This window comes from Chelmon rostratus, chromosome 18 (genome assembly GCF_017976325.1).
Source record: "Chelmon rostratus isolate fCheRos1 chromosome 18, fCheRos1.pri, whole genome shotgun sequence".
NCBI lineage: Eukaryota > Metazoa > Chordata > Actinopteri > Chaetodontiformes > Chaetodontidae > Chelmon > Chelmon rostratus.
The window spans coordinates 5,099,178-5,118,713 of NC_055675.1; the positions used below are offsets into that span (position 1 = coordinate 5,099,178).

Consider the following 19,536-nt stretch of genomic DNA (forward strand, 5'->3'; position numbering starts at 1 on the left):
TATGTGGCTCACAGCAGGCAGGCGACCGAGGGAGGGACTCACCTCACTGGTGTCTTGTTATGAAGGAGGTGCCGACACAAGCCCATAGACGGCCCTTTGTGTTTGTCATCATTGCTACACCTGCACCTGAGCGCGCTGCCACCTGACATGCCTGTGACTTGCAGGAATGTTGGAATGTGTGCTTTCACTAAAAGTACTGAACCTTCAAAAGCCCAATAAATCAATACAAGATGTTTTTAAGCTGACTGAAAATCCTCCAGTGGGGGGGGGGGAGGGGAACCTGAGAGCTGAAACAAACACTGATGTTAATTCATGTGTGTGCTGTGGCTGCCTGCCTGGGAAAAGCTAATCAGGCAGACACATGCTCACACACAAGTTTTTGTTAGGTGTATTACAAATAATTTTCTCAAACACTCTTTTTATATAGTATTTCTGCTCATGCATAGGCTGTAATGGAACTCCATGGTGTCTACAGTCAGTTGCACATTTATATCTTTAATACCATGTTGGCCAATGCTACATACCCAGTAAATGACACTGGAAAATGCACTTCTATTGCAATAGTTTCTCTTTCTTGGTCTATGTACCAAGAGCTGCAATCATTCTCACAAGGGAGGTATTACAGGAAAAAGGACCATTGTTCTAATGCAAAGCAGGGTTTGGATGCAGACTAGGACTGGTGTCAATGGATTACTGCACTTTAGAGGTGCAGTTTGAGTTCCGCACATGGAAGTGAGGACATTTCAGCCGATCTTTTAGAAAATGTCAGACCTCGAGTCATGAAACTAACGGATACTGTAAATGTTAAACGTTACCCCTGTGGTGGTGAGTGCTGGGATGAATGGCCAGTGAGCAAATGAATGTGGCAACCCCACACAAAAAGAAAGAGAGCTACTTTGTCCGTAGGTGTAGGAGGGTGACATACCATAGCGTGGTGTAAAATTGCACTGACTGTTAATGTCAGTTATGTGCACGTTTCCAGCCACACCTGCACAATAATGCTATCAGCCCTGCAGCCCTTTTTTTTGACTGCCTGGTCAGTGGAATTACTCCATTCGGTGCCAAGGGAGCATTCACACCGGATTAAACTCATTAAATGCTTTCATATAATTTCTTCTTCTGTTTTTTTCCCCTCAAGAAACAGCATTTTTTGCATTTTCAGTCATACTTTGAATTATTTTTTTTAACCTTTGGACACAGCCATGCTGGCTGTTTGCCCTTGCTTCCAGTCTTTACGCTACGCTGCACTAACCACCTCCTGGCTCCGGCTTCTTATCTAACGGACAGGTAGTGGTATCGATCCTCTCATCTAACCCCCTGCAAAAACGACGAATTTCCCCAAATGTGACTATTTCTTCAATGGCATGATTGATATGAAATGAAGTTTTGTAGATGGAGAGACATACTGGAAGGTAAGGCGGAGGAAGAATTGCATTGATTTACCCTGACACACACATCCACACTGGCATACCGCAACACCCCTGACTCTTTTAAGATTACACACATCTCTTTGTTAGTGATGACAACGACACCGAGTAACACCCACACCCATTACCTGTTTAACAGCCCCATTCTGTCATAATCATCTTGTGAAGACAATCTATAGCGCTCAGCAATTTCCTTCCATTTCTGCGGTCTGTATGAGATTTGCTCAGAGGCACAAAGAAAAAATCAATAGCCACACTTTCACAGTGGGGGGAAAGGAGGCCTGCAGGAATCATTGCCAATTTCAAATATTTGCAAAATAATCCTGAAAGCACAATTTGCTCATATAGGAACAAACCCAGCAAACAAATAATCAGTGTTTGTGTTCAAATTGAAAAAATAATAACCCTCCTGATGCTAGCTGAGTTAAACCCTGCAGAGGAAAGTGGGCCTGGCACACTGCTGGTCCACATATTTTCATTCAGACTATCCCAAATAACAGACAATGATGCATACTCTATAAATACATTTCATTCTGCAATTTAATAGTTGAGAAAAATTCCTCTTAAGAATTAGGGGATTTAATAATTTGACATTTGGAGAAATGCACTCATTCGCTTTCTAGCTGGAAGTTAAATGACAAGCTGGTTCGAACACACCTGAAAGCTTGAGAAAGTAACTGCGACTTGCCAATAAACGGAGCAGCACAAAACCCCCCTGTAAGCCCACAACTCTTCATTTTCACATTTTGTTTGTCTACACCTGAAACAAGCGAGGCATAAAATATGAATTAGTGAGATTTCGAACTGCTGGGAAGCAGATTTTGTCAGCTTTGGACAGAGCCAGGCTAGCCGTTTCCCTCTGCTTTCAGTCTTTATGCTAAGCTAGGGTAGCACATACGAGAGCAGTATCGATCTTCCCATTCAATTCTCAGCAACAAAGCAGACATGCACGTTTCCCAAAATGTTGAACTAGTCCTTTAAAATGAGGCCTGAGCTCTGACTCACACACTGACTCAGGGCCATCCTGCAACTCGTCCCGAGTGTGAATTTACTTTTCATATTAGAGACAAAAGGTGTGACGACCATCTTAATATGACTGAGGTACGATCTGTATCACATGATAAAGAACAAGCAAAACCACAGAGACACACGGACGACAGCCTGGTTTCCTCCATACAGACAAACACAGTCAACAAGATATATATGTGTTCAACGTCAGTGTCTAAACGGCCTTGATTTATGTCAAAGCCTGTTCTAAACATTCAGTATTTGCCAAGGACTTGCAACTTTTTCCATTTTCCCGTTTACGTTGTCTCATGCTGTCCTTTGACTTGGCCTTGCTGGCATCTGGCTGGTGTTCAATCTGCTCGATATCATTATGCTGAGATAAAACAGTCTTTCATCCGCTCCCCCCCCTGCCAGTCAAAACCCTTCAGTGTAGGAACAATACGATTTTCTTTCCATTTTTCAAACTCAATATAACGAGTCAGGAGGCAGAAAAATAGACCAAAAACGATGCAGCTGCTGCTTTTTGCCGCTGCAGAGCAGTGTTGTCCGTTGTCATCGTGTCCACCCCCTGGATCTGCTGTGGAAAACCGTTCTGCCAGCGTCTCTCTGTGCAGTCTATTCCCCCGCCTCAGTATTAAACTAGCGTCTTTGTTCACCCAAATCCCACTATCTGGCTAGACCACTTTGGTGAACGCCATAATCCAGATTTGCTCTTTAACTCAGCCTTCCTATGTAAACACTGCTGCTCACCTGAGAGAGCAGACACCCTTTGTGGCGAATGCAAAGCTGGTTTGGAGCGTCAGTATGTCCAATACTGGACAGTAAGCAAACTTTTCTCATCTTCTCTACAGACATTTACAATATACACGTTTATTATTCAACAACACAAACACTGTTTAGTCCTGGTTTGTTTCTGACCAATAATCTTCATCAGCATTCTCCTCAGAACACACTCCGACGTCAGCAACAATTAAATGGGAGGATGATTCACCGTGGAAAACTGCACTGAGCCATAGTTAGCAAACTATGGAGCCCACTGAGCCAGCCGCTGCTTTGTCGAATCAGCAGTTAAACCCGTGGGACATTTCAGATGACCTGTTCATTGTACCAGAAAAGAAGCTCTTTCACATCATTTTATTGTTTGGATACTTGAAGTAATCACACTCAACTGATTCATGCTCAACAAAAACTTTCAAAGATGGCTTTATTTATTAGTATTATTATTCATATTATTTGGTACATTTAAATCCAATGTCTCTCTCTCCCTCTCTCTCTCTCTCTCACACACACACACACTTACTGTTGTCACTTGTCTTTCTCATGTTTACCCTGCTTACCCTGTCCATCCAGTTGCTTTTTCATGTGCCACATTGTAACGAACGCTGTCAGGATGCAAAACACAAACAGGACAGGGAAGGACACACAAGCCCACCACAGCTGCCGCTCTCCAAATACCTCCACCACCGTGTCCCTCCGCCGGGCGTAGTCCTGGAACAGAGCCTCCAGCTGGAACACGGTGCACAGGGACAGAAACAGGTGGAAGATCTGGTGACCCTGACCCACAAAGTCACAGTGGCCAGGGAAGAAGCGCTCAGGGATGGGACAGGAGAAGAAGAGGGCGGACAGCAGGAACGAGGCCATCTGGAGGGCGTGGAAGGGCAGCGAGGGCTCCTCTGTCCAGGAGATGGTGAGCAGGCGGTGGGCTACAGGGCTGATGTCCAGCAGGTACGCTAGGGTGTTAGGGATCAGCTGGCAGATTTTACGCTGCAATGGATATGGCCGCCGGTACCTGGACTTAGCGAAACAGCAGCCTGCACAGGTGAGCCACCCAAAGAAGGCAGCTCCAGGCAGAAACAGCAGCCCGATGCTGCTTTCTCTCCACGCTGGCTCTGACGTGTAGAAATAATGTCCAAGTGAGCAGCCATACTGATACACTGCCACACCCACGTAGTCCATGAAGAAGAGGAAGTAGTGTGCATGTTCAGAGTGAGACTGGAAGAGGTGAGCTGCCGTGCTGAAGAACAGATAGGTGAGCGAGGATACCAGGAAGGCACTCAGAGGTAGAGAGGCTGAGTCCAAGGTGTACCCCAGGGCGCCTACGTTGGCCCACCAGCGGAGCAGCAGCACAGGACCCGCCAACAAGTGGGTCCACACGTTCAGGCATTCATTGTGTCTCTGGAAGAGGCTGAGGAGGTAGCAGCGCCAGTCCTGCCGGACGGGACGGTAACCTGACAGGATGTAGGGCTCTCGGAACAGGCTGGGAACCTGGGAGGCGGTGACGGTAGGGCTGGGTGACGGAATAGACAAAGGGACGAGGTCAGAGAACTGGGACAGGTGGCCAAGGTGCTTGAGGCTGAGGGTCAAAGTGCTGAGCCGCTGCAGAATGTCGCCCAACATGGCTGGTTGATGGGTGGAGCTGAGGAAGAGTAGGTGGAATGCAGACAGAAGAGGACTGCAGGACAGAGCACCCTATGGGAGACAAAACTTAAAACAGACAGACAGACAGAATTATTACAGAGGTTCACTTAATAGGAGAGAAATATTTGAAAACTGAAGAAAGACATTATAATGGCTCTGAACCCACAGTGTGCTTTGATACGATGAGATGAAGAGAGTTTCAAGTCATTTTTAGAATCTATCACTCTCAGTCTGCAGTGAATAAGAGGTATGAAGACGGGGACCTAAGAATGGAAGATGAAGAGAAAGTGAAGTCCGATCTTAATACACTCAGAGGGGGGTTAAAACTGGGAGAGAAAGTCACTGAAACTGAACACAAACCAGCCAGAAGCACATGCTGTGAACTGTCAATGGACAGATTAACAAAGCAGGACTGTCGGAAGCCTTGAAATACTGCAGCTGCAGCTCTTTGTGTTTCACCATCATCATCTCGGTCCAGATTAAACTATTGGCAGTACTATTAAAACAACAGTAACAACAGTAACAAAACAAACACGCAAAACATGGGGTCATGCATGAAAGCATTCTTCTCCATATGAATCATGTATACAGAAAATGCAGGTATGCAGTCAGACCTGTAGCCATCACCCTCCTGTTGTCATAGGCACACACAGAGAAGAATGTAAACTACCATTGTCAGTCAGGTAAATGGGCAGCTATGGAGGCAACAGCTACTTGCCTCCCCTTCTGATGTCTGAGCCCTCTCCATTTTCCCCTTGACTGTAACAAATCAGTATTCCTCTGACCCTTCCAAGTTCCAATGACTGGAGGTCTATGAAACATGCTGCATGTACATTTTTAGCCTAGAAAGAAATAATACACTAAAATGCTGTTTTCTTTAATCCATCTTCCTTTTGCAACAAAGAAACTGAGCCACAGAATCAGCCCTGTGCAGAAAGATGCTTCACATGTTTCATCCTGTATGTCAACGCTGAAAACAGATAAAACAAACATTGTAATTTGCCACAACCGTAAGGATTTACATCTGTGAGGTATTGTTGCGGGATTTTAGTGACAGGATCTAAGAGGGAGAAACATCAGCTCACCTGCTTGAATCGACAGAACACCTGATGCGCCTCTGGAGTCGCAGAGGGAAGTAAAGTGAGCCAAACTTTACCTCAGGCTTTCCTTTCCTTGAACAGGTTCAGGCAGAAGGATATTTCAGAGGCTGCAGGGAGGTAAAGGGCAAAAACACAGCTGACCCGACAGCCCGGAGGCGCGCGGAGGTGTGGGCGGGGTTTCATGACCGGAAACGCCCAAAGTGCGCTTCTTCACAGTCCTGTCAGCATCACAAATTACAGTTTATCCTTGTAGACTTAATTTAAGCTTATACTTTGAAAAAGTTCGATATTTTTAATTTTTTTGTTTCACATCAGCAGTGTTTTCCTATCACTTTCTGACAGAAACTTAGAAACTTAGAGGAGTCGTGTTTATAATGACCAAAATTTATACAACCTTAATAACGATGATAAAATGTGGGGAAAAGGGGGAAAAAGCATGTTTAATTTTGCATGTTTGTCTCCATCTACTGTCCGGTACCATGCACTTTATTTATGATCTAAACTAGGTTGGCCTGCTTTATTTCAGCAGTGCACTTGTTTACATGCCATCAAGCATTTGTCCCAAAGATATAATTATTACATTATAATTAAACATTAAGACACATTAAAAATGATGGTTAATGAGGGATTTATTGATACAAGGTAGAGCTTTTTATTATCATTATTAGAAAGAATGCGTTATTACAGCTTGTCTGTGTCCTCCCTACAAATTAATTTGTACAGCTGAATTGCTAGACACAATTTTCTATAATTTCACGTGGAAAAATAAACCCGAAAAAGTGAAAAATAATATTGTATGTGATAAATCATCTATTGATGGACTAAATATTGTGAAGCAAATTTAATCAATCTATCACAATTAATTGGGTTGAAAAGAAACATTTAAAAACTCATATAACAATAAAAGTAGCGAACTATCATAAACAGATCTATCTATCATAAACTTCTGCACTATATAAGAATCACTTTCCTCCTAATTACATGCAAACATCAATCTCTATACATCTGAAAGGGGCATTAAAAGAATATTTTGACAGTAAATCAACTGATGATGACAAATAGTCAACAATATAATGATAAAGAGTTTATTTAGTATTTCCATTAATATTTTTTGTCAAATGAAAAGGAACTGATAAAACAATCCCTGATGGAATTTTGCCATCATCCAGATCCTTAATTATGAATGCAGATCTCATTTCCCCATATATGTCTAATTCTGCATGCATGTATGCTGCATGGTCCCTTTTTACTTGGTTAATGGTTCAATAATAGATATATTATAGGACTCCCAAATAATGACACTGCTGAATCCTGTCAATCCATCAATCATCAAGAATTTATATGAAGATGCATTCATGGATATTGCCCTGTGAACATCATCACAACTTAATATGATTAAAATGTCTGTGACAGAAGCACAACTAACATCATCAGAACTCTGAAGGTTTTCAATTCCATGTCAAGACGCCGTATTTGTCGCCATCTCCTGGACAAAGAGGTGAGGTCAGGTCTGCTCGGTGGACATCCGCTCGCATTTTCCTCATTTTACACAGCCCGCCTCTTCCTGCTCCGTTTTCGCGGGAGTTCTTGGGTAGGCGTGGTCAAGTCCTGTCACGGTTGATTCTATTGGACAGCTCTACGTTTACGCGCCGACTATGCTAAGTAGCACGTGACGAGTTGACCAATGGCGTCTTACGCTCTACTTGCACCCGGCACGCAGTGGCGCGAAATCCCTTCAGTTGTGTAGTCAGACGGCAGCAGAGCGGACTCAGTGAAGAGGCTCTGTGCGATATTTGTAGCTTTTAAAGTATAATAAATAATCGTTCACGATGGCAACCGACGTCGTAGATGACCGGGAGATGAGGGAGGCGCAGAGGGATTACCTGGACTTTCTGGACGACGATGTAAGTCTGACTTTTATGAGACTAAACGCTCTGTTGTGGGATGACATGAGAAACCATGCGGTCACAACAAAAGAACTCCAGTTAATCTGCAAGAGCCATCGCCTCTGACGGCGAAATAACATCATTTTACAAGTGCCACACGTTCATCTGAAGCTTGGCGCAACAGCTAAGTCTGTTCTGAGTGCAGCCAGTTGTGTTCAGGAAGCCGTGAGCTGATCCTTCTTTGTTCTGGAGCCCAGCGAAAGCATTATGGAGTTTATTTGGGTTGAAAATGAAGGAAACAACACTTATCTTCTGTCCGTTTTTTTTACAGCAAGACCAGGGGGTTTACCAAAGCAAAGTCCGGGACATGATCAGCGAGAACAAAGCTCGGCTCATCGTCAACATCAACGACCTGAGGAGACGGAACGAGGCCCGGGCCGCAAAGTAAGGAAGAAACTGTGTGTGGAAAGTGTGTGACTGAATGCAACTTTCAAAAGACGATAAACTTTCTTTAACAAGCCCAAAGGTTCAAGTGTAGATAAAATGTGGAGCTAAAGGGGTTTGACATTAAAGCTGTCATGTTTCATCACTAAGTGGTTTAGTTTTATTGGCTGCATGACGCGAATAATGGTCTGTAGCATGTTGGAAAGGCCCTGATTACACACCTTGAACAGACCTACTGTGACAATCAGTGTTTCGGTGTGTTATTATTCCCTGATATGCTTGCAAAAATAGCACTCAGAATAAAAAGTAAAAACTCATAACTCCATCCATGACCCACATGCATTCCTGCCTCTACCAGACTGATGAGCAACGCCTTCGAGGAGCTGCTGGCCTTCCAGCGGGCTCTGAAGGACCTGGTGGCCTCCGTGGACGCCACCTATGCCAAGCAGTACGAGGAGTTTTACGTCGGCCTGGAGGGCAGCTTTGGCTCCAAGCACGTCACCCCCCGAACCCTGACCTCCCGCCTGCTGGGCAGCATGGTGTGTGTGGAGGGCATCATCACCAAGTGTGAGTTTATCCTCCACCCGTCTTTGAGCTCTGCTGATCACTACTTGTCTTTGATTAGTTTGTACTAGATGTAGTCTTCTAAACACATCCCTTTCAAGGTAATATTAATGTTAATCATTTCCTCATCCTCCTTCAGGTTCTCTGGTGCGTCCTAAAGTAGTGCGCAGCGTCCACTACTGCCCGGCCACCAAGAAGACAATGGAAAGGAAATACACAGACATGACCTCGCTGGATGCCTTCCCCTCCAGTGCCATCTACCCCACCAAGGTAACAAGAGGAGTTTGGATATTTGGTTTTTACATTTCTGGTGCTTAAATGGCATCATTGCTGAGATTAACAGTGATGGTTGTTGTTGTTTTTTGGTTCATGTTTTCCCCCTTTTTCAAACATCAATCCTCTATTTCTGTCTGTCGCGACAGGACGAGGAGAACAACCCTCTGGAGACAGAGTTCGGCCTCTCCATCTATAAGGACCACCAGACCATCACGGTACAGGAGATGCCAGAGAAAGCCCCCGCTGGCCAGCTGCCTCGCTCTGTGGACATCATCCTGGACAACGACCTGGTGGACGTGGTCAAACCCGGAGACCGAGTGCAGATCATCGGAACGTACCGCTGCCTGCCCGGCAAGAAGGGTGGATTCACCTCTGGCACGTTCAGGTGAGGTGGGATGACGTGTGTGTGTGTGCTGGAGCTGCTGGGTTGCCTCTTGGATTAATTTTCCACCCTCCTCTACTCAGGACCATCATGATCGCCTGCCACGTCAAGCAGATGAGCAAGGAAGTGTCCCCGTACTTCTCCGCGGACGACATCGCCAAAATCAGGAACTTCAGCCGGACTCGCTCCACGGTGAGGCCGCAGTCTTTCCTCCTGGTTTCCCACAGCTGTCCACACTTACGACACTTCACACTTCAACTAAATGAGAAAATCAATTTCCTTCTCTGCTTTTACTCAGGATGTGTTTGACCAGCTGGCTCGCTCCCTCGCTCCCAGCATCCACGGTCACGAGTACATAAAAAAGGCCATCCTTTGCATGTTGCTGGGCGGCGTGGAGAAGGTGCTGGAGAACGGATCGCGCATCAGAGGAGACATCAACATCCTGCTCATCGGTACCAGAGTTTGTCCTTGCAGGCGTCTTCATTCGAGCGGGGGACTTGTTTGGGTGACGGTGGTTGTTATCATTTATCTCATCACGCGTTCTTCTTTACCAGGTGATCCGTCAGTTGCAAAGTCCCAGCTGCTGCGTTATGTCCTCCACACGGCACCCAGAGCCATCCCCACCACAGGGCGAGGCTCCTCCGGAGTGGGTCTGACCGCTGCCGTCACCACGGACCAGGAGACCGGTACGACACACACACACACACACACACACACAGAAGTGTACACATGCATCAGCTCTGACACACGTAGATCTTCACATTTCTGGGATGTATCTTACACATCCATTACCCAACTCACCAGCCCATAATGTTTTTTTCTCTCTAAGGTGAGCGTCGCCTGGAGGCGGGCGCAATGGTGCTGGCCGACCGCGGCGTGGTGTGCATCGACGAGTTTGACAAAATGTCCGACATGGACCGCACAGCCATCCACGAGGTGATGGAGCAGGGCCGCGTCACCATCGCCAAGGCCGGCATCCACGCCCGGCTCAACGCCCGCTGCTCTGTGCTGGCGGCCGCCAACCCCGTCTACGGCAGGGTGAGGAACTAATCTGACAGCCTGTTTGACCCGTACGTGTCTTGCCGGACTCTTGGCTTATCTGGATATATATATTTTTAATCTGGTCCATCTGTGCAGTACGACCAGTATAAGACCCCCATGGAGAACATCGGCCTGCAGGACTCCCTGCTGTCACGTTTTGACCTCCTGTTCATCGTGCTGGATCAGATGGACCCCGAGCAGGACCGGGAGATCTCGGATCACGTGCTGAGGATGCACCGCTACCGCGACCCCCGTGAGCAGGAGGGAGCAGGTACTGTGCATCAGGACTTCTTCAAACTGCCCTCTGTGTAGTGAGTTAGTATTTTGACTAATATTGTTTCCTCTTGTCCAGCCATGGCTCTGGGTGGGACAGTAGACATCCTGGCCACTGAAGACCCAGACGCAATAGCAGAAGAGCACGAGGAGCTGCAGATCTACGAGAAACACAACAACCTGCTGCACGGAAGCAAGAGAAAGAAGTACGCACGCAGCATCTGCCCTGGCAGGAAACACAAACATCAGACTTTTCACTTTTGATAGATGTCCTGTGTGAAAAGCACAAAACATGAGTGGCTGTGTTCAGGCATATGAGTAAAGGCTGAAATGTCGCCTCTGTTTCAGGGATAAGATCGTGAGCAAGGAGTTCATGAGGAAGTACATCCACATCGCCAAGGCTGTGACGCCTGTGCTAACGGAGGAGGCGGCCAATCACATCGCAGAAGAGTACTCGAGGCTGAGGAGCCAGGAGCAGATGGGTGCTGATATCGCCAGGGTGAGCAGGAGCACGCACGCACCTTTATATGTACACGAGAGGTTACTGAATGTGCACACAGATTCTCAGTCAAAGTACAAGTACCTTGAGTACAAAACCTAACTAAATGTACTTAGTTACTTTCCACCACTGGCAGTTACATCTGTGTTTTTAATAGGATAGCGAAAATGGTTAACAGTTCCTTTAAAAAGACGTAAATGATTCGTTATCTTTAGGCAACAGTTTAAAAGGATCATTGTAATGCTCTAGTAGAAGCCATGGCGTACCCTGATCTTCTTCCTCCTCCTCCTCAGACCTCCCCAGTGACGGCCCGTACGCTGGAGACCCTGATCCGTCTGTCCACGGCGCACGCCAAGGCCCGCATGAGCAAAGCCGTGGAGCTGGAGGACTCGGAGGTGGCCGTGGAGCTCGTCCAGTTTGCCTACTTCAAAAAGGTCCGTACTGGGGTGTCTGCTGAAGAGTGGAGCGACTGCGTTTTTGCCCCCGTACGCCGGGGGCACAGCCGTGTGAACGAGGCTCATATCCCGACTGTCTGGTTTCCCCCCCCGCAGGTTCTGGAGAAAGAGAAGAAACGCTCGAGACAGGAGCGGGACTCCGGTTCAGAGGAGGAAGAGGGCGAGGAGTCGTCCACTCAGCGCTCACAGAGAGCTGCGAAGAAGAGGTAGACAGCTGCACCAAGATGCACTCTCCGCTGCCTTTACTTCATTTTAAAATGCTCTTCATTGCTACTGATCAGTCATTAATAACACCAACCTGTGTGTCCTGCAGGGGGCGACGTGGCTCTCAGGGCAGCGAGCCTTACAGCCCGTATGACTTCAGCGAAGAGCAGGACGTCCCTGAGAGTAAGCCTCGCTTATATTACCTTCACACACGGCTGTCAACTGTTTCCATCATCAGTTACTCACTCCAGACACAGCTGGACGCTCACCTTCAGTTTAGACGTCAGATTGTCTATTTTTTAGTTGGATTCTTGCAGATTTAGGTTTTACATACAAAGCACATGACCATATAAATCGTTGTGACACATTAACCTGCGTACCTGTATATTTAAGCGGTTTAAATTAGCTCGGCCTTGACCACATATCCTATAATGTGTAGCGGTATACTGGAAGTCAGGCACCTTTCTGCTGCACAACAAATACTTTTCCTTCAGATACCTGAATTGGCTGATAAGTAAATTTGAGTGTTTCTTCTACCTGTGCTCAAAATAACAATATATGTTACAGTTTCCTGAATTTTCACACTGGTCTTTCTTTTTTTTTTTTTTTAGTTCAGGCCGGCACCCCAAAACCAGCCAAGGCACGGCGGGAGGAGGAGGAGGCCATGGATACCACGTCACAGGCCGAAGACCCCAAGCTCTCTGCAGAGAGGTGGGTGCTGGATTCAGACAGCTTGAAATAGGCAGAAGTGCTCAATATATTGTTGTTTGTAATTTTTCATGATTAGTGCTTTTAGAACAGATGCCGGGCTGGAACTGAGGCCATTCTATTAAATGACATCGACTTTTTTTAGAGTTTAAGGGAACTGTGCAACTTCCCTGACTCTGAATTTTAATCGCATCTCTGCTGCTTTCCTCCGTCAGGCTGAAGGAGTTCAAGTCGTCCCTGTTCGCCGTGTTCCAGTCTGCTCACGCTCAGTCCGTGAAGATGAAGACCCTGATGGACGACATCAACAAGGAGCGCCAGAGTCGCTTCTCGGAGCCGGAAGTTCGCGCCGCTCTGGCTCGCATGCAGGACGACAACCAGGTGATGGTGGCCGACGACATCATCTTCCTCATCTGAGGGAGGAGGGGAGCACTTTGAAAATGATTACAAAGACTCAGAATCAACCGCCGGTTTATATTCAAATGTACATATCGGACGCTTCATTTGCATTCACGCATCCTGCTTTTCATCTTTTCCTCAAAATGCAGTCTTTGCTCACTCAAAAAATAAAGCCAGACCTCTAATCTGCGATTCCACACATGAAGCCGCCATAAATATCCACAACAGTTTGTGCTCGTGATGGATTTGCAGCTTCATCGACCCATGTTTGCAAGCAGGACCGGCGCAAAAAGGATGAAGTCTTAATCCTTTATTCACCTGTTTGTGTTCAGCAGTGGAAATATGACTCCTCAGTGTTCGTATGACCGTGCATCATCAGACTGCTGTTGGTGTAATTGAACATCTCAGCTCATATGAAGAGGGCCGTTGCAGCTTAGTGCAGTTCCACCATAAGGTTGTACTGAGCAGGTTTACCAACACTTCTGCTCTATGGATTTGTATATATTTGAGACAAGTTTTGTTAAATAACTGTAGTTGTGTGTTAAGAAAATAAAATGTAATGCTTGAGAAATAACATGTGTTGTAATTGACTGCTGCATTATGAGCTGTGACTTTCTGCCTCTTGCTTCATGTGCACAGTATCATACCCTGCATCCGGGGGGGAATCACTTCAGGACTGGTGCCGGTAAATTTGTGCTGCGAGCGACCCTGGCTGTGCTTTGTTTTTGTTGTGATAAAATTTGCTGCAAAGATTGTCTAAAATACAAATGGGTAGCTTCCGGATTTCCCAGAAGAGCCGTTCTCAAAAGACTAGCCCTCTTTCTGCTTCTGCGCTGGTGTTTCCAAGAAGCATTTTACTTGAAACCCCTGATGAATCCGGATCTGGTTTGTGTGGGAGGCTGGCCCCACAGAGTGAAATCACTGCTCAGCTCCCTCCTTGCTTCACCTACTTCTTTACCCCAATTAATAGTCGAACGGCTTTATCGTGATTCAGATGAAAGTTCAGGTGGTGGCACCACACAGCATTGCTGCGCCCACACTCTCGGCCCCGTGATGCACCGACCACACATGAGGCCATCATCCAGGACGCGAGGCGACCCGAGCGCTCGCCGCCCACGGCTGACTCATATCACATACGGTGTGAAAAGCTGCAGCCTCACATGTTTCGCCTCAGCTTCAGTTTAGTTTTAGTTTCTTTTAAAGCTGTGTTTCAACAACAGAATATTCAAATCCTGTCAGCGCGGTCCTCTCAAGCCTCAGAGAAGTTTATATTCACGAATCAAAACTCACAGGCGAAAAGCCAAAGACTGCAAATCAAACAAGACAATTTATTTCTATTTTTAAACATACCAACAAAAAAGCTTTTTGTTTTTCTTTAGCCTTTAATCCCCCCAGGCGTATATGGAAATGTAGACTGGTGTTTTTTGTTCAATATTTTGGGAAATATACTTCTTTGCTTTCTTGCATTGATGAGAAGATAGATAGCACTTTCATGTATGTCCGGAAAATATAAGGCTACAGTGAGCAGCTGGTTAGCTTAGCTTAGCACAAAGACCAAGCTGAGCTAAACAGGGCTAAACAGCTAGCCTGGCTCCCTCTGCAGATAAAATAAGCTCACTAATTATCATGTTACGTCTTGTTGGTTTCATCCCTACAAAAGTTCAAGTGCAGGAAATGAAAAGCTGTGCTTTTATGAAGGATTTTGCGAACTTGGGACAGAGCCAGGCTAATTGTCTTTGACTTTGACTTTGACTTTGAAAATGACAGTAACACGTCAGCTCTGTTCACACTGACCTTTCTTCCTCCTTTCAGTCCACACTGAATAACACTGAATGACCTCACAGGCGGCTTACAACTACCGGCACTACGACCTGCACCGTAGTATCAGTCTGAGTTTGCAGACTGATAAATGACGGCCGATGCTTGATCCTCCCATGCGCTTCCTATGAGGGGAACTTTAGAGTAGGTGTACTGAGGAAGTCTGTGCTAACTGCGTAGTTGTGTTTCTTTCTAACATCCTTCTGTTCATGTTTTCAGCTGAGCTGGACTCGGGCATCAGCTCGGTTGTCATAACAATGGGAGACTAAACTTCAACTGGCACTCTCATCCTTCTGTACCAGATTACATCTTAGTTCTTACCATTGCACCCCAATATTTCCCTCTCATAAATTGAGCACAGGACTCTGTGTCCTCTCTGAGGATCTCACACCAGCAGCTCTGCAGTGGCCTGTAATCTCTCTCTAACTTAATATCCTGCGTCCTGTGATAATTCATGGATTAGTTAGACTCAAAGTCTTTTGATGAGCGGCTGTATAAATAAATGATCTTGCACTTGACTCTGTCACTTGGTGTTGAGTCAAACTTCACCTCTGGGAACTGAGGCTGCTCACTGTTATGTAGAGCCGCACTCGACGGGCTCGTCAGAGCACTTCACTGGGAATGAACAGAAACAGAGGAGGTGCTATTCGGCAAAGGAATATGGAGACACAATTCATGTTCACTAAAAACAGGCTGAGTGACTCCTTCAATCAATTAAAGACAGCCATCTTTAAAGCTGCATCAATCAATATGTGAATATTAACAATAGACCAAATGATGAGTAATGTGAAAGAAGTGACTGGTAGCAACAAACCCACAGAGAATCAAGCTGCAGCTCTGCAGCTCCCTTCAGCTCTGCACAGCATTTCAGGTTTCAGGTTTTCAGCCTCTCGTTTCCACTGTTCCGGTTCAGTCTCATCAGTGTAGTTCCCAGACTCCACCGGCAGCCGCTTTCAGGGCTTTGATAAGCCCCCTGTGTGCTTCTTGCTCGGCACACACGCCACGTTAGAGACTTACCTAACAGTTAAAGAGGGAGATATGTCCCTTGAGACCAAAACAGAGCTAAAAGGAGCGTGAACCCCGATGATGTCATCAGAGTCATTCTTTCAGACATGAAAAAGCTCCTTTCAGAGCCACAGAGGACATCATACAACTGCTGTTACACACTTAGAGTGGTGAAGGGTGAACTGATCCTCATGCAAAATCAGTGGAGTGACGCTTTAAAACTGATCAGTGTGACGACGCTCTCAAGGCCGCACAAGCTGCAGAGCTCACAGGACCATCTGCACAGTAGATGATATCTTTTTTTAAAAAATGAAGGAGGGCACCAAAGGGTTTTTGCAGCTGGAGCACCACTTCACTACAACTCCACGTATCAAATGTCTAGATTTCTCATCAGCTGTTTCACCGATCATTCAAAAGCCATCTATTTCGTGTGTGAGGAACATATTGTACTTCAGTTTTAATGGTGTTAAACTGCTTGAACTTCTTGTTCCGAAACCGTCTCCAGCACAGCTGCGCTCCAGTTTGCAGGCTCCTTACTCATATGATGCACGGTGGGAGAAGATGTTATCACATGGTTTGTCCTCGATGAGTAGGCATGCTGATTTATTACCAGAACCACAGCGTTTCACGTCAAGCATGTCTTTGACCTACATTGCTTCACATGGGGTGGGTGGGCAGGGTGTAGCCGGAGTCACTGGTGGTGTGTTTTATATGATGAAAAATCAGAGGCAGTTCAGAGTGATTAGCCTCTGCTGCTTTCTTAGTGGGATAATGTGCCAAGATGATGTCTCATTCTTTACTGTTGGAAGGTTCCCTGAAGCCACTGAGTTGAATATAATGTATAAAAGTTGTTCTGCTTTCTGCACTGGGTTCTTCTTGCATGTCTAACTAACTTTTAAAGGAAATCTGAGCCACGTTGTTTGAAAGTTCATTTAGAATAATTGTTTGTTTTATTTGGGTTTGGGCTGATAAAATCCCCCCTGGTTTGTTTGGGCGCTGGCAGTTTTACAGCTCGAGTTGCAGCTTTTCACATCAGCGCGCTCACAAACTTCTCCCTTTATGCCATCAAGGTCAGAAGTCGTGTCCTGCTTTCACAGCCACATGAAAAACGGTCCATGGGCGAGCAGACACTTTCACACCTTTTGGTCAGACGTATGAAAGTGCCACAGGGGAATTACTGCTGTTCACAATTTGCAAATTCTGAGGTCACAATGGGGTCAGGTAAAGAGTGCAATGCTTTTAAAAGATGTATGTTTGAGCTGTGTGTTGCTGTTAAGAGCAAATGCAAGACAGTGACAGAGGAATATGCGTGCACAGATACAGTGACGGCGGACAAAGAAAGAAATGCTGACCACAGAGAGACAAACCCTTATCGCGTTTACAGATCAACATGTGTATCTTTAAAATCAGTGACAGTCATAGCGGAAACGCGCCACGGGTCTTGCCAACGCACACAGAGCCGGCCTGCATATAAACTCAGAGAGAGAGTGGAGACGCAGCAGGACAGCAGAGCAGCACTTCACAGTTTGAGCTGAGACACACAGTCATGCAGCAGGTGAGTTCTCCAGCAGCGTTTATCTCTAACCCTTATTCATCATCCTGAGATGACTTTTCAGAAAGGGCGACGAGACATAATGTGACATGTTATGAAAACAAGTGGACCGTGTGACTTTCTACAAATTTCATAATGTAGGTCTTAAAACTGAGACGCGAATGAAAGATGTGTGGAGCCTCTCCTCATTCAGAGGGTTTTTCTGCTGTGTGTTTGTGGCTTGTCTCGTGTTCTTGTGTTTAGGTGTTGAGAGCTTTGCTGGTGCTGAGCGCCGCGCTGCTGCACGCCAGCAGGACAGGCCAGGCGGTCTCAGTGCAGCTGGGGCGAGGAACTGGACTGCGGGGAAGGACAGTGAGACTGCTCCTGGACCCTTCAGTGCGTCAAATCGCCAGCACGCCTGCCTCAACCATAGCCAACATGTCTCTGTCGCCATGGACGTACAGGTGAGGCACCGCTGCCTGCCTTACACCACTGGTTCGACGTGTGTTTGTGAACTTTTAAATTCTCTGACTCTAACTGCGTTTTGTTTCCCTCCCTCTCCAGAGAGTCCTGCGTGGCCTCTCGCTTGCCCAGGCGGATCGCTCATGCTCAGTGCCTGACCTCCGGCTGTCTGAGCCTGCAGGGCGGAGGAGAGGATGCAGCCCTGGTGGCTAAACCTATCAACTACCAGGTCCTGGTCCTCCACAGGTGAGCCACTGCAGTCTCTGGAAAAGCAGCTCATGATGCAGTTTTCTGTTTCTTGTGACGGTGCAACGATCAGTGCACGCTTAAAGATGACAGCGAGGTCTTTGAGGTCAGTCTTGGGTCAGCCTAACAATGAATGTGAAATGTAATTTGGAGAGGATTTATCTCTCTTAATCTGATGCATTTCCTGTTGAAACAAGCAGCAAGGCTGGGCCATAATCAGGGCAGGCACCATTCAGCAGTGTAATCCAATGATAGGACCTACCAGTTTAACTTGAGGCACAGAACAGAGGACATTCAACTTTCTTGGCATTTGCTAATGATAAAGTGTATATTATGGGATGCATAATAGTGGGAATATGAAAACCTGAAATAATTAGATGTTTATTATCCATCGTCAGCACAGCACAAGTACTTCTAACTGAATTCCTCTGGATCAGGTGCATGATGAGGAGTGCATAAAGCAGTGTGAAGGGTTTGGTATGCATTCACTGCATTGAACTGAATGGGAACACCCTCAAATAAATTAGGCCGACTTATTTTGCTTGTTGCCTGTCTGTCCGTTCTCGTCACATCCACAGTCCAACTGAACATGATAATCTTATAATGACGTCATCCGTGTATGTTCAGTCCTCGCTAATGTTCCCGTCTCAATCCAGGGTCCCGAGGCAAAGCCACAATAACAAAAGAGGGAGGAAGGCTAGGAACAAGTATGACTTCCGCCTGGGGACGGAGGTGATCACGGTGGGCTGTACCTGTGTGAGGCCCAGTGTCATCCCACAGCAGTAACACACATGTCTTAAGCAATATTTTCAAACGACTTGGTGAAAAAGGGCCTTTTATGACTGTTGTGACCGAATAGCACTAGCGTGTTCCTGACTTGCTTGCATGTTAGCCATTAGCTCGCCAGCTACTGTTGTTATCAACAAGCCCTGTGACTCAACCCACCGCCACAAAGCCTCCAGCAGATGTAATGTCATGAATATGTACAAATGATAATAACTGCAAAGAGCTGCTTTTCTTTCTGCCCCCTAGTGGTGAAAATTGCTTAATGCAGCTTTAACCTAGGCGTGAAAGTACAGTGACAGATAAACACTGCTGGATGATTTTTTTTAATAATAATAATAATAATAATCATAATAATAATAATAGTAAAACATGTACTGTATTGATTTTCTCAGGATTACTGAGCCATGGAAGGGGTGTTATTAGAATAAATATTTGTATATGTAATGGTAATGCTATTTTTGAAGGGTGTGTATGTTCTTTTATATATGTTATTTTTAAGTCACATTCTATAAGAACCCTACTCGTATTTCATTGTAAACAATATGAAAATTAAATTTTTTATCCTAACCTGAATGTCTGTTTGTGCTGTGAAGAACTATTGTTCACT

At 45.9% G+C, this 19,536-nt stretch overlaps 3 protein-coding genes across 5 annotated transcripts; 2 read left to right on the forward strand and 1 right to left on the reverse strand.

The window, feature by feature from the left end:
• Positions 1 to 3,618: 3,618 nt before the first annotated feature.
• On the reverse strand, positions 3,619 to 6,105 carry paqr8 (progestin and adipoQ receptor family member VIII). 3 transcript variants are annotated; one of them, XM_041958873.1, is made up of 4 exons: positions 5,939 to 6,105; positions 5,214 to 5,823; positions 5,020 to 5,116; positions 3,619 to 4,919 (listed from the first exon to the last, which is right to left on the reverse strand). In XM_041958873.1, exon 4 carries the CDS (start codon positions 4,830 to 4,832, stop codon positions 3,741 to 3,743), a length of 1,092 nt encoding a protein of 363 aa, XP_041814807.1. In that variant the 5' UTR covers positions 4,833 to 4,919; positions 5,020 to 5,116; positions 5,214 to 5,823; positions 5,939 to 6,105; the 3' UTR covers positions 3,619 to 3,740. The 3 variants fall into 3 exon arrangements, with proteins under 3 accessions (XP_041814807.1, XP_041814808.1, XP_041814806.1); XM_041958874.1 differs by lacking the exon at positions 5,214 to 5,823; XM_041958872.1 differs by lacking the exons at positions 5,020 to 5,116; positions 5,214 to 5,823.
• Positions 6,106 to 7,705: 1,600 nt separating this feature from the next.
• On the forward strand, positions 7,706 to 13,649 carry mcm3 (minichromosome maintenance complex component 3). The gene is made up of 17 exons (XM_041958524.1): positions 7,706 to 7,857; positions 8,171 to 8,283; positions 8,642 to 8,850; positions 8,987 to 9,117; positions 9,270 to 9,508; positions 9,589 to 9,697; positions 9,804 to 9,957; positions 10,060 to 10,191; positions 10,335 to 10,543; positions 10,643 to 10,817; positions 10,899 to 11,025; positions 11,168 to 11,318; positions 11,612 to 11,752; positions 11,870 to 11,979; positions 12,087 to 12,160; positions 12,589 to 12,688; positions 12,901 to 13,649. The coding sequence occupies exons 1-17, from the start codon at positions 7,783 to 7,785 to the stop codon at positions 13,097 to 13,099; spliced, it is 2,448 nt and encodes an 815-aa protein (XP_041814458.1). The 5' UTR covers positions 7,706 to 7,782; the 3' UTR covers positions 13,100 to 13,649.
• Positions 13,650 to 17,416: 3,767 nt separating this feature from the next.
• On the forward strand, positions 17,417 to 19,432 carry il17a/f3 (interleukin 17a/f3). The gene is made up of 4 exons (XM_041959212.1): positions 17,417 to 17,459; positions 17,700 to 17,899; positions 18,000 to 18,143; positions 18,800 to 19,432. The coding sequence occupies exons 1-4, from the start codon at positions 17,451 to 17,453 to the stop codon at positions 18,927 to 18,929; spliced, it is 483 nt and encodes a 160-aa protein (XP_041815146.1). The 5' UTR covers positions 17,417 to 17,450; the 3' UTR covers positions 18,930 to 19,432.
• The last annotated feature ends 104 nt before the right edge of the window (positions 19,433 to 19,536 follow it).

What these genes read in the sequence shown, in the direction of transcription:
- paqr8 (XM_041958872.1), bottom strand. Translation starts at nt 4,832, where the DNA reads ATGTTGGGCGACATTCTGCAGCGGCTCAGCACTTTGACCCTCAGCCTC.
- mcm3 (XM_041958524.1), top strand. Translation starts at nt 7,783, where the DNA reads ATGGCAACCGACGTCGTAGATGACCGGGAGATGAGGGAGGCGCAGAGG. An exon ending in TCAGCCGGACTCGCTCCACG is followed by an intron (nt 9,698 to 9,803) that starts GTGAGGCCGCAG and finishes GCTTTTACTCAG; the next exon opens with GATGTGTTTGACCAGCTGGC. An exon ending in CAGAGAGCTGCGAAGAAGAG is followed by an intron (nt 11,980 to 12,086) that starts GTAGACAGCTGC and finishes TGTGTCCTGCAG; the next exon opens with GGGGCGACGTGGCTCTCAGG.
- il17a/f3 (XM_041959212.1), top strand. An exon ending in CTGTCGCCATGGACGTACAG is followed by an intron (nt 17,900 to 17,999) that starts GTGAGGCACCGC and finishes CTCCCTCTCCAG; the next exon opens with AGAGTCCTGCGTGGCCTCTC. An exon ending in CAGGTCCTGGTCCTCCACAG is followed by an intron (nt 18,144 to 18,799) that starts GTGAGCCACTGC and finishes GTCTCAATCCAG; the next exon opens with GGTCCCGAGGCAAAGCCACA.